The sequence below is a fragment of the Biomphalaria glabrata genome, chromosome 1, assembly GCF_947242115.1.
Source record: "Biomphalaria glabrata chromosome 1, xgBioGlab47.1, whole genome shotgun sequence".
In the NCBI taxonomy this organism is placed as follows: Eukaryota; Metazoa; Mollusca; class Gastropoda; family Planorbidae; genus Biomphalaria; species Biomphalaria glabrata.
Window position 1 is genome coordinate 80,359,700 of NC_074711.1, and position 13,094 is coordinate 80,372,793.

At 37.1% G+C, this 13,094-nt stretch overlaps 1 protein-coding gene across 1 annotated transcript; it reads right to left on the minus strand.

Annotated features, from left to right (window-relative positions):
• Positions 1–1,800: 1,800 nt before the first annotated feature.
• On the minus strand, positions 1,801–8,786 carry LOC106067901 (uncharacterized). The gene is made up of 3 exons (XM_056017941.1): positions 8,561–8,786; positions 6,475–6,533; positions 1,801–5,204 (listed from the first exon to the last, which is right to left on the minus strand). The coding sequence occupies exons 2-3, from the start codon at positions 6,518–6,520 to the stop codon at positions 4,345–4,347; spliced, it is 906 nt and encodes a 301-aa protein (XP_055873916.1). The 5' UTR covers positions 6,521–6,533; positions 8,561–8,786; the 3' UTR covers positions 1,801–4,344.
• Positions 8,787–13,094: the final 4,308 nt, after the last annotated feature.

The window sequence follows — 13,094 nt, forward strand, 5'->3', positions numbered from 1 at the left end:
ATCTATGTAGATTTCTAGATAAAATAGATTGACTCTTATTAATAGAGAACAATTTGATCTGGTCTAAGACTTCATGTAATATAATAGATCTAGACCTTATATATCTAGACCTAGGACTATTATAGGTACTACTGGTACTAGTAAATATTTAGACTTTAGATCTATGTAGATATCTATTTTATTCTAATTAAGCTTAATTACGTGTGATGGAGATTACATAGGTCGGGACCTTATTGATGTCATAACTACATTTAGATTCTAGTTCTATGCATGATGAATGATGATGATCATCCGATGATGATGGCTTAGTTTTAAAATAGTTGAGTTTAATAAATTATATAGACATAGATTTAGAGTCATAATCTATGTAGTAAATATCTGTGATATTTTACGACTCGAGAGACAATATTTTTCCTATGCAACTTCTTGTGTGACTAAAGAGGCCAATCCTTGATGCACAGATTTGGCATATGTAATCACCAGGCGCCGTTGTACTTTCACCCTTTTTTCTACTACTGATGTCTATGGCTCTGCCGTCCGGGACATTTTCTTTATGCTCGCTCTTCATAAAGATTTTTTCATAGCCCCTTTTCCCAAATTTTAGTAGTAAATATAAATTTATAGGTAGCCACATACTGACATACAGACATGTAATAGTGGGACTTCTTATTTTGTATTCTGACTTCTGTATGTTTGTAATATTATAATTATGTCAATAAATGACTCATTTACAGTCGCGTAGCTAGGAATTTACCCGGGGGACTTGACCTCTTTGGGGGCCCCTGCATTTTGTGTAATATTTAATATTCAATGTAAAAAACACTCATTTGGGGCCCCCCGATCAAGTTGGGGCCCATGGGATTTTCAAATTCTCCCCCTCCCTTAGCTACGCCTCTGCTCAATTATATCATTTTAAATAATAAATGTGGACATAACTTCTAAAACGTAAGCAATGCTTGATTTGATTTGATCATGTCCTCTAGTGTCTCTAGTCTAGATATATTGAATTCTAACGAAGATGTAACCTAAAAGCCTAATATTTAATAATCTACATTCTAGTGAAGATCTTGGGATTGGATCTAAACTCACATCCTTACGTAAAACCATAAAAGGTCCCACAAGTCTGATATTGAGATGCCCAATGAATCGAGAGTCTAGTACTGTCTCTTGATCTATCTGCTTATTATCTGTATCTTATAATTATAGATCTAGAATCTAGACTAGAGATATAATATATGTATAACATATAATTCATAATCTATGCCATGCCTAGACCCAATTAATTCAAGACATATGAGCTCATGTCATGTGGTGTTAATATATTTCTATTCCTTTGAAATTTAGGATAATATAAAACTCATATAGAATAAATTATAAATGCAATCTTGGCAGTTATTTGTTATGACACTGTGATCAACTTGGAATTGTGATATATGTATATATATAGCCATCTTTAGGATTGACGTTTTTTGTACATTTTATACCTCTAGTAACGCTGTCAGTGAAATCTTAAACCTCTTCTTTTAAAGTTATAAAAATGTTTGTTTTACATCTTTCGGATGTTCCTTAAGATAAGTTAAAGATAATTTACTTCCTAGTCCAAACCTCCCGCCGGACGACGGGGGATGTCAGCGGGTAGGGTAGCTGCTGGAAGATTAACAAACCAAAATTTTGCAAGCTGAAAATATCCTGACATTGGATTTTGAAATAACTTTTGAAAACGTTTTTGAGATCTGGACGTACTGGACAAAACAAAAACTACTATCGACTTTTCCGCTGAAACAAATAATCAAAACAAAAAATTTGTCATATTTTATTATTTTCTCTAAATTGTATGATTTATGTTGACACAATGATACAGCACTATTTGACTCAGGACGATACAATGAAAACATTGAGAACGAAATTTAACAAAAAAAATGGAGAAGCAAACATCTCACAATAAAAAAAACTGTCATGCAACACTTGTGTTAATCTCAGAAATGTTTGATTTGAGAAATAAATCAAACGGTCGGTCTATCTCTTCAGATAACACCGTGACACATACTCTCCTTGAATACATTCACACTTGAGTAAACCCTACATTTGTTTCACATTTGAAACAATACAAATATAGAATCAAATATAAAACAGTATTACCTCTAGACTCCTACATCTATTAATTAGAGGAAAAGAACGGACAGCTGTACGATTTTGGCATTGAAATGGAATGTTACAAATGAGATGGGGTCTAGTAAAGAGATTAAAACATACAAATTAATTATAATTAAACACATAATTATTTCTTTTTAAAAAATTACTCCTAGAAAATTTAAAAGAGTTTTCCAGGATTTTTTTAAATTGTTTTTTTTTTTTTTTAAGAAAATGTAGAATCATACTTAGCCCATAGACATAAATAAATATAGACTGGCCGATAAAAGAGTTTTATGAAACGAAAATTTGTGACTTGCAATTTTGTGTACTTTATGATACAGCAGTGTAGTTTTGTTTAATCTCTAACACTGAAGATCATGCAACTTTTCAGAATTCGGAAATCCGACAACAATAGATATACATGTTTTCAAGTTACATGAAGTTATTTCCTTTTTCCAGTCTATATTTATTAATGTCTATGACTTAGTTCCATGACTTAGCCAAACTCTCGGCAGACGAAGGCCGGATGTGTAAATACAAAGCAGCCGAAGAGTAGTTGTGAGACATCATCTATCTTTTTAGTTTTTAGCAACAAACAGAAGAAGAAGAAGTTGAAGAGACTATCTTCGGAGATGAGTCTTACGTACATACTTTTGAGCAATCTCAGTTTAGTAAGCATTACATAAACAAATCATGTTGGGACAAAGATATATTTTTTCTCTGCATAAAATACAAACAAGAAAACATCATACAAACACATCAATGCATCATTCACTTTCACTTATCTCTTGGAAAATAGGTCAACATCTTAAAGAGTTTCACATTTAGTACTAATAAAAAGATTTGTTTCGGAAAAAATGTTAAAGTAACAGTTATTCGAAAATGACTTAAAAATCAAAAGCATAAAAAAAATCGAAGTTAAGCGAAACATTTCATCAGAGTAAAAAAAAAAATATTAGGCCATTAGGGAAACAGAACAACCCCAATCGGGATGTCTAAGGACCGAGTCCATTGCACTGGCGGGAATGAAATGGAGCCCCAACAACCAAATCACCATCAACCCACCGTTCTTTGTATGGAGCACATCCACACAGCTGATATGTTACAAAGAAGGACATGGTGGAGTTTCCCCGGTGTGTTTGGCTTTCGGCCTCGCCAAGCGCCTAGGTATACGAACCATCGGTAAAAGGGATATAATACATTTACATTTGCTTGGATCCCTCCCCGGCAGAACAGTTGTTCAGAGAGGTTGATAGAGGTGAGCTTACATAGGCCTAGAGCTTCAAAGAGTCTTCCACTCAAATTTTACGACAATGGCAAAGCACAAAAAATTAAAAATTTCTTTATGTTGAAAAGTACGGTGACAATCCAAACCAGGCGAGGCCCTATTTTGTATATACCTTGAGCCGGCTCTGTCGTGTCGCGCAATTCTTCTACAATTTCTACTCACTCATACATAGCTCTTTGACTGTACAATGTAATGCATTCAACAAAATATTTGAGAAATAAATTATTTACAAAGGCAAACAGTCTAGGTATTAAAAAAAAAGAAGTAACAACTATAACAGCAATGCTGCTTTGCTCTCACATGTAAGTTGCAGGTCCCAATAAAAACAATAATTATTAATTACAATCAAACAAACACAAAGAGCAATTTAAAGTATTAAAACATATATCAAAACATATAATCAATCATTTATTCTCATCAAAAAGATTTGTCTACCTTGTCAGTTGTCGGTACCGTTAATGATCCACGGGCAGTGTTTCTATGGACGTTTTGTAATAATAATAATGTGAGCATATTATAATTAAAATTATACTTAAAACATTGTGCTTTTATTTTGAAAATAATTTTAAAGGATACTTCCTTCTCTCTCAAACACAGTTACCTGCTATCCGTTTTTCTTAATATTTCTTTATTTGAAATTAAATGTACATTTATTGCCCCCATTCACATTCAATCGTTAGTGTAAGGCTGTTATATTAAAGCTAAGTAAATAATTTTAGACTTCATTGATTTGAACGAACTAAAAGGGAACTTAATTGTTTTCTCCCTTAGCAATGATTATTTGAAAAAAAAATATTCTGAGTTGGTCTCAAAGTTTAGTGCTTATTTTAAGCCTTTTTTTTTAGTTGATCTATTTCTATATTGGGATCTTTGGTTGTCAATGAAACATTCCATTTTCAAAACCAGTTTACGTTTAACCAGCCCTAGAACTCGCTAAAAAGCCACAGATTCGCTAGATTGTTCGTTTGGCGCTGTTGTTGCTGCTGTTGCTGTAGCTGCTGCTGCAACCTCTGTTGTTGTAGGCGCTGTTGCTGCTGCTGTTGAGGCGATTGTTGCGTGAGCAGGTAGGACAGTGGTAAGTACTCCATGTCCATGCCAGCGGCGTAGAGCGGGGCGATAGAGTTGATGGGGTTGGTGTGCCCTTGCTGGTGGTTGCTCTGGTGGGACAGGGCGTACATCCACGGGAAGGCGTCTTGACCGAGGAAAAGCCAGGGGAGAAAATTGTGTCCTGAGTGCTGCTGGAGATTTGGAAAGGAAGGTACAGGTGGGCGGTTGGTGTTGGTGGGGCTGTAAGGGTTGGATGGTTGTTTAGTACTGACTGGTGTGGTCTTAGCTGTTGTAGTCGCAGTGGTGCTCGTGGTTGTATTTGAAGTAGTTGTTGTCGGCGCGCTAGTAGTTGTTGTTACGGCAGGCAAGACGGGGTCAACCTGATTGGGGTCTTTCTCTCCTTCCGGCCCCACTGGTGCCGGAGACGTTGATTGGTTCGATGTTGTCGATGGTGACGCAGTGCTTGTAGAGCTGAAAGTGGCTGCCGTAGAGCTCTCGAGATACCGTGTGGTCGACGTTGTAGTGCTGGTGGTCGATGACGGGGCAGGTGTTGTGGTCAAGGTTGAATTTGTTGTGGACGCGTCCACAGTGTCGGTAGTCGTGCCGTTGGTTAATGACGTAGATGTGGTTGTTTCATTCGAGGGCTGAGCAACAGCACCAGTCGTTGTAGTCTCGTTAGATAAAGCAGAAGCTGTTGTATTAGTCTGTGCCTCTACAGATCTTCCAAACAACAGACCTGAACATTGAAATATAGAATGACATTATCAAAGCAATCTAGTCACAAGCTAATATACTTCTTTCTAGGTAATCTGCAAACGGTAACATGGCTACCTAAATCAAATTAAGTAAACGTCTATACTTCAAGCAAATAAGCATCAAAATTATCTCACTACATTAGAAACATTCCAAACATGACACATTGGTCTTTAGATTTTAGAATAAACATGACATTAAATATTGATCCGTAAGGCATTTGTTTTTTGTTCATGGTTTAGATTTATATATGTTTCTATATAATTGAAATTGCCAATCAACACAGTTCAACGGTATTGTCAGCTCTACAATTTCATGCTTAGGCCTACAGCTCCTACCTGAATGTAGTTATAGACAATGCGGTATATATGCGACTAATGCGTTACGACCAGTAGATAAAGTAGTCTGATCGAAGGACTCACCTAAATTAAACCTTGTAATAGCGTCTCGAGCCAAAATAAACTAGCATATATTTTGTACACCGTATACATAACAATACTTGTTTTTTATGGATTTGCCTTTTAAGACTAAGACTAAGAATAAGACTAAGACTAAGACTGCTTTATTTATCCTTATGGAAATTTGTTGTGATTACAAGGACTCTTTTCTCATATAAAGACAACACAACAGAAACATACACATAAATACAACAGACACAACATAGAAAGTTCATTCAGCGACTACACACAGGCATCTTGGTCCTATTCATGTTTCCTGATCAACGAGTGGCGTTGATATAGTCTGACCGAGTGAGGTACGAACGAGTTTTTGTATCGCTCTGTTCTTGTTTTGATTGACAGCAGTCACCCACTTCGCGAAGACCTGACATAGTTATGATGGAGCGGGTGGCCGTTCTCTTCCAAAATCTCCAAATACTAACAAAAGTTGCTCTTTAAAAAAACAACTAACGAACAAAATAACAAACAAAAACAAAAAACAAACAAGATAACTATTAGTCTTTTTCTGTTAGGAAAGTCAAATATAATCTATCATTTAATTTAGCGATTTGCGTAAGTTTCTTTTTCATGAAGGTCATATAAAGATCCAAGGTCAAAAACGTTTAAACTTATAAGTCAAACAGTTTTGGCGGAAGTGTAATGACGTCAGCCAGTTTGCACGTGGCACATGTTTCTCATTCCTTAAAAAACTTTGCAACACTCACAACGTAAACATAAACACAGAGACTCACACACACTCTAACACACACACATGCATCAGACTCGCTATTTCAGTTACGAAGAACACAAACCTACCAGACGTATGCAGGGCCAGCAAGAAGAGGACACGGTAAGGGGACATCGTGTTTGGGTTACTGTGGAGGAGGAGGACAAAATGATTAAAGGTTAACATGTGACATAAGGAAGTTATTTTCAAACTTCATTTTTCAACACTTAAAAAAAAATAAAACATCGCTGTGACAGAATTTAACTTCCGGTCACGATAAGCGATTGTACCGGATGAAAATGTAACATTATAAAACTGTTTCTTCAAGTGAAATCAAACTTTAACGTGCAATCACTAGATCATCATTATTATGATTGTTATACATTTTGTTACAGGCACTTACAGGGCTTTCATGCTCCCATAAGATTCTTAGTGAACTTTGAAACCATCTCCGTTTTGTGGCCACGTGTGTGGAGGGAGGATCCAGGAGAAGGTTTTGATGCAGCCTTATGTTATCTTATATAACACAGACGTTACTTCAACAAAGAAGATGATTACGTCCTACGCGTCATGCATTTAGTCTTGCATATTAACCAATGACTTAAATTCTGCCAAGTCACTGGTTTTCCTGGCTAGCTCAGGCAACCCATTCCATGCTCTAATAGCATTAGGGAAGAAGGAGTATTTGTACAAATGTGTTCAACTTTTTTTCCCCAAATTAACCCCAGAGATGGGCCAAACTGAAAGAAGATGAAACCGGGATTAAAAAAAAAAAAAGAGTAGGCCTAATACAAGAGAAGAAGCTGCGTCGGCAGTTTCCTTGCATCTCGATAAACCATCATACTTTTGGAGAACCTTTTTGAATCAACGACTGAAAGAATGGACACTAGAAGCAGTGCACAGAATCTGTTCTGTTGTCACAGATAGATATTAACATTAACATACTGTAGACATTAATTAATAATAATGATAATTATAACGGATACTGATTATCAAAGAAGACTCCTATAGGTAGTCAAGAGGTATAGGCCACTCAGCTACGTAATTCTATTATGAAACCATTTTTCTTTCAATTTTTTTTTGTGGCTGAGTGGTAGAGCGCTTTGGGGTTCGAACCGAGACGTCCAGGGTTTCGGTGAAGACTGGGATTTTAATTTCAGGATTTTATGAACGCCTGACTATATTTAAGGAAATTAAAGGCGGCATGTGGTTGTGCTGGCCACATGAGACTCTGCCCGTTAACCGTTGGCCAAAGAAAAGATGACCTTTATATCATCTGCCGCATAGATCGCAAAATCTGGAAAGGGGTACTTTTAATTTTACCGTTACCTTTTTCATGAAGAAAAAAAAAGAAGACCCTTAACTAAATAGCTTTGTTACCAATCCGAGGGCGAAGTACTACAGAACTGAAACATCTTAGTTAAAGTTTTTTAATGAATTCAGTTGATTTTGATTTCCATTAAGTAGTTTTGATCCTGGCAGTGCCAGAGATTTTGAATATTAGTTCATTCTTTAAAATGATAATAAATCAGAAAATATAGGAAAACAAGGTTTCAAAAACAGTTTTTGTGAAAACACAAACTCAGAATGGGCCTCCGAAGTGGTCCACCCTGGCAGGTAAAAAGGCAGGTTTCAATATTTTCAAAAAGAATATCAGAATGAAATTTTTTCAAAAGCAAATGAGAGAGAAGAATAGAGAAAGAATGTTGACAGATCTTGTGTGGTGCCCCAAGGGATAGGTGAAAGTGAGGGTGAAGTTAGATGTGAACCTGGCCTAATTCCTTTAGTTTTGTTTTCTGCGCATTTTGTAAATGTAGTAGTTAGTATGAAGAACTTAGCTATTCATTTGTAAAAAAATAATAATTTCGTAAAACTGAATTCAATAAGAAACGAAACGAAATATGAAACAATGAACGGCTGTGTATAGTTAAGACTTTTAGTTTTTTTCTCGTGGAGTCTGTCCCCCCTCCCCCCTTCCCCGATAACATCGCTCTTTCTATGTGTCATTAACCGTTTAAAAACTCGTCAATACGCATATATATATGTATGTATGTATTTTTATTTTTTTTTTCAAATTCGCCTCCTCCAATCACTTATTAGTTTCAGATAAAACAAAATGAACAAAATGAAATACACTGTTTTAAATGTGCAAATATCATATCACTGAACACTTACCTTGATTCAATAGACAATCTTCGGAGCGTAAAACAATTAAAAAATATTTGTCCAGATGTTTAGTGAGCTATAATCTTTAAAAAAATACATAAAATCGTTTATTGGATAGTAGAATGAAGTAGAATAGTTTAAACAGTCCTACTACAATCTGATTGACCAAGAATGAGCTGAGAGCGTGTGTTTTACAAGTCCAGTAATGTGACACCTATTTCCATTGTTTTACCTGGACAACTTACCTTTATAAGGCTGTCACGAACTTGCTGCCAAGTCACTTGTCAAAACTGACAGACTACCTTTCATTCTACTGCCTTCCCACCTCCCACACGCCTTAGTAAAAACGGAGGGGGCATTGGAGCATCAAGCCAACATCCATCACTTGAATTTACCTGTGGCCCAATGCATGAACCTACACTGGCCCAATGCATGAACTTACATTGTCCCAATGCATGAACTTACATTGTCCCAATACATGAACTTACACTGGCCCAATACATGAACTTACATTGTCCCAATGCATGAACTTACATTGTCCCAATACATGCACTTACACTGGCCCAATACATGAACTTACACTGGCCTAATAGATGAACTTACACTGTTCCAATACATGAGCTTACACTGGCCCAATGCAAGAGCTTACACTGGCCCAATGCATGAACTTACATTGTCCCAATACATGAACTTACATTGACCCAATGCATGAACTTACACTTTCCCAATACATGAACTTACACTGGCCCAATACATGGACTTACACTGGCCCAATACATGAGCTTGCACTGGCCCAATGCATGAACTTACATTGGGCCAATGCATGACCTTACACTGGCCCAATGCATGAACTTACATTGTCCCAATACATGAACTTACATTGACCCAATGCATGAACTTACACTGGCCCAATACATGAGCGTACACTTTCCCAATACATGAACTTACACTTACAATGGCCCAATACATGGACATACACTGGCCCAATGCATGAACTTACACTGGCCCAATGCATGAACTTACACTGCCCAATACATGAACTTACACTTTCCCAATACATGAACTTACACTTACACTGGCCCAATACATGGACATACACTGGCCCAATGCATGAACTTACACTGGCCCAATGCATGAACGTACACTGGCCCAATACATGGACATACACTGGCCCAATGCATGAACTTACACTGGCCCAATGCATGAACTTACACTGCCCAATACATGAACTTACACTGGCCCAATACATGACCTTATTCTGCGTCTTTGTTGTCCGCAAGAAAAACAAAACAAAACATGAACACAAAAACAATGAGATTAAAAATAGAAACTACAACTAAATTCCCGTTTTGGAGCCGTGACGAGGAGCGAGAGGTATCAGCTATATTTAGATCCAGTTGTCCAGAGAACGTTGGCATTTCTCTTTGAAAAGAAGTCTGGTCTAGATTATAAATTGTGTTTTGAAAAGAAATTTGCACTAAGGAAAACTAATCGAAAGTATTTTGAGTTTCAGAGTACTGAGTGAAAAGGGAAGGGAGATACTTCAGCTGACTTACTTAAAAACAAAAATACGAAAAAAAAAATAAGATTAATGAATGAAATGTCCAGGACTTTATTATTCTACTACCGGTGGTTCCTTTTATTTATATAATGCAAAGAACGCAGATCACAGAAAAACCGAGAATCAAAGCGGGAATCACTGCAACAGATCCAGACTACCCACACCTTAGGTGCGGCTGACTTTTCAAAGCGAAGACAGGACTCAACAGCCATCTTCCAGTTCTTCAGAAAGAGAGTGTACCTATCTTCGACCACGAAGAAGAAACTGTAAAGACTTTACAAACCTTGAACAAAGAATCATTATGATAAGACCAATATAAAGGGGCTAATAAAAAACACAAATCAATTCAACAGTTCAAATATCGATTTCTACTAATAGGCCTACTGTCTACAAATTTATTTTTAGGGGTGGGGGGTGGATTGAGTAAGGTGTTTTAGTTTTACAATGTCACGGAAAAGAAAGTTTTAAGTACATTACATTTCTCGACTAAAATGTGTTGTTTTTTTAAGAAGGTTCCAGGGATAAGACACTGACAATTTGATAACCACTGCGCTGATGACGTCTTGACAATAGTCTCGTGGTGATAATAAACAAGGTATTTTTTTGTGTGGCTCAGGTGGACGTGTTTACATCACGTGACCATTCAACAATGTTACAAATATGTCAACTTAGCATTGCAGAGATGGGGAGGAGGGCCTCGTCCTATAATCTTGCGATGTTTTCTTGGTATAAATATTGTAATGGAATTTTGTTACTTATTGCATTGCTGTCCTGGACTCAACTGTCCATTCTTTACACATTGTCTCTCGACCGTGAAGGCTCTTGATCACATGACCACAACACAGGTCATACTTGCGGTTATTAGCAGTACTGTCCCTTGTCTATCGACAGCCGTTGATCTGTGTGATTGGCTTGAGTGGTCAGTAGGCCGCACACATTAACCCTTTCAGTCCGCCACCGGAGTTACTACAATACATAAGTATAAACATATATGCAAACATACATTGTCTTGACGATGCTGGACAGCAATGTTACTGAGTTTAGTCCGTATGTGTGGGGAGAGGGGTTTGAATTAAGCATACACTTTCTATTGTGCCTGTTTAGATGAGTGTGTGTTAAGCCTTTTCTGGTAGTTCTATTTTTAAGACCGCTCGATCAATGTGAAGGCCAGGTCATCTAAACAACAAGGTAGTATCCGCACAAAGATGGTGTTTCAAAACAATAACAAAAAAAAGTCTTAAGGTAGACATCAACAGCAGCACCAACGAAAACATCAACAACAACATCAACTACAACATGTACAAAAACAACATGTTTAAAGCCTGGCAATCATTTCTGTTTAGAAGTAAGACACTATCAATTGGGTTACTGTTGTGATTGTTGTGAACTCCTAGCCTATGACTTTGACATGGCTACATTACGTATGCAATACTTCAAGAACACCAGGGATGCGTTAGAAATAAGAAATATTTAATAAAGCAATAGGAATAAATTATAACTGTAGATAACGCCAACAAAAGCTGAATTCCTAAATATACATTAACTATCAGAACTGCCTTATAATGGCTCCTACTATGCTATCACAAAACTCCGGTCCCCTGACAACAATAACAAAAACTTCAAGCGCTGTCACTCTGTTCCAACCAATGGACCAATGAAATAATAATAAAATAAAAAATAAACATAGAATTCTTTAAGTCTTACAACCAAGGTTCTATGACGTACCGTTTACAATATTATATACAAAGCATAATCACCACAGTTACTCAATGAACGTCTACGTTGTTCGTGTTTCCCTTCCAACCTACCCCCCCCCCCCTTTTTATTCCAAGTGCATTGCATGCACATTCATTTGACAAATTTTGTTTCACTGATAACTAACCATTTAAAAGCCTAGATTTCTCTACCTTGATAGCCCAGGTAAGGATCTCGAAGGCCTTGCTTGAGCACGCCTATACATCATATCGTCTGGCTGTGCAGAAGGTAACTTATGAAGGCGTCTACATTTTCCACTTTTCTTGGATAAAACGGATTTAGGTTTGCTGTCTATAGGAGTAAATGGGAACACGGCCCAAAACGTTAAATGCTCTCTGATTAAAACCTAAGTCTAAATATAAACTAATCGCAGGTTGTTCATGATTAACCTTCTTTAATCTTAGACCACGTTAAGGTTCGTTTTTCATTATAATCTTGATTCGCAATCCATCCCAGTGATGCTACAACCCATAGAGGGCCCTGGCCTGCTTTAGCACATCTCTCATTCTGATCTAGCCTGGGCTTTACTTCTCCATGTCCGGACTTTGTGCTTTACTTCTCCATGTCCGGACTTTGTGCTTTACGTCTCCACGTCCGGACTTTGTGCTTTACGTCTCCATGTCCGGACTTTGTGCTTTACTTCTCCATGTCCGGACTTTGTGCTTTACGTCTCCATGTCCGGACTTTGTGCTTTACGTCTCCATGTCCGGACTTTGTGCTTTACTTCTCCATGAAGGTGCCGATCGTACTCGTGGTCTGCCTTTGGGGCGCCTGCAATTTTGTTTTTTGTCTGTGAACAATCTTTGCCCCTTTGTCCTCTGGCATTATTTCGCACTGAATCTAATCAATAATCTATGAAAGTTTGCTGAGACTACGAGGTTTAAATTATCATTTACTTTTTCTCCATGTTTTTTCAGACTATTTTAAACATACATGTTACTTCTAGTCATTTTCTCCTTGTTTACATTTTGACATTTAAGATCTCCTTTAGGCTTTTTTTAAGATATAAAATATAGTACGAGAGGGAAAGAAGAGAAATGGATATGAAGAAATGTGAGAAGTAATAATGGAATCTAAAAGGAAGCATACGAAAAAAAAAGATTGGAAAAGATTTCATCATCATCATCATCAAACTCCGAGTGAGGGTTTGAGAGGCTCAAATCCTCTCTTGCAAAAGCCCTGGACAGAAAGCTTACAGTTGTGTGTAGTGCATACATGGACGAAATT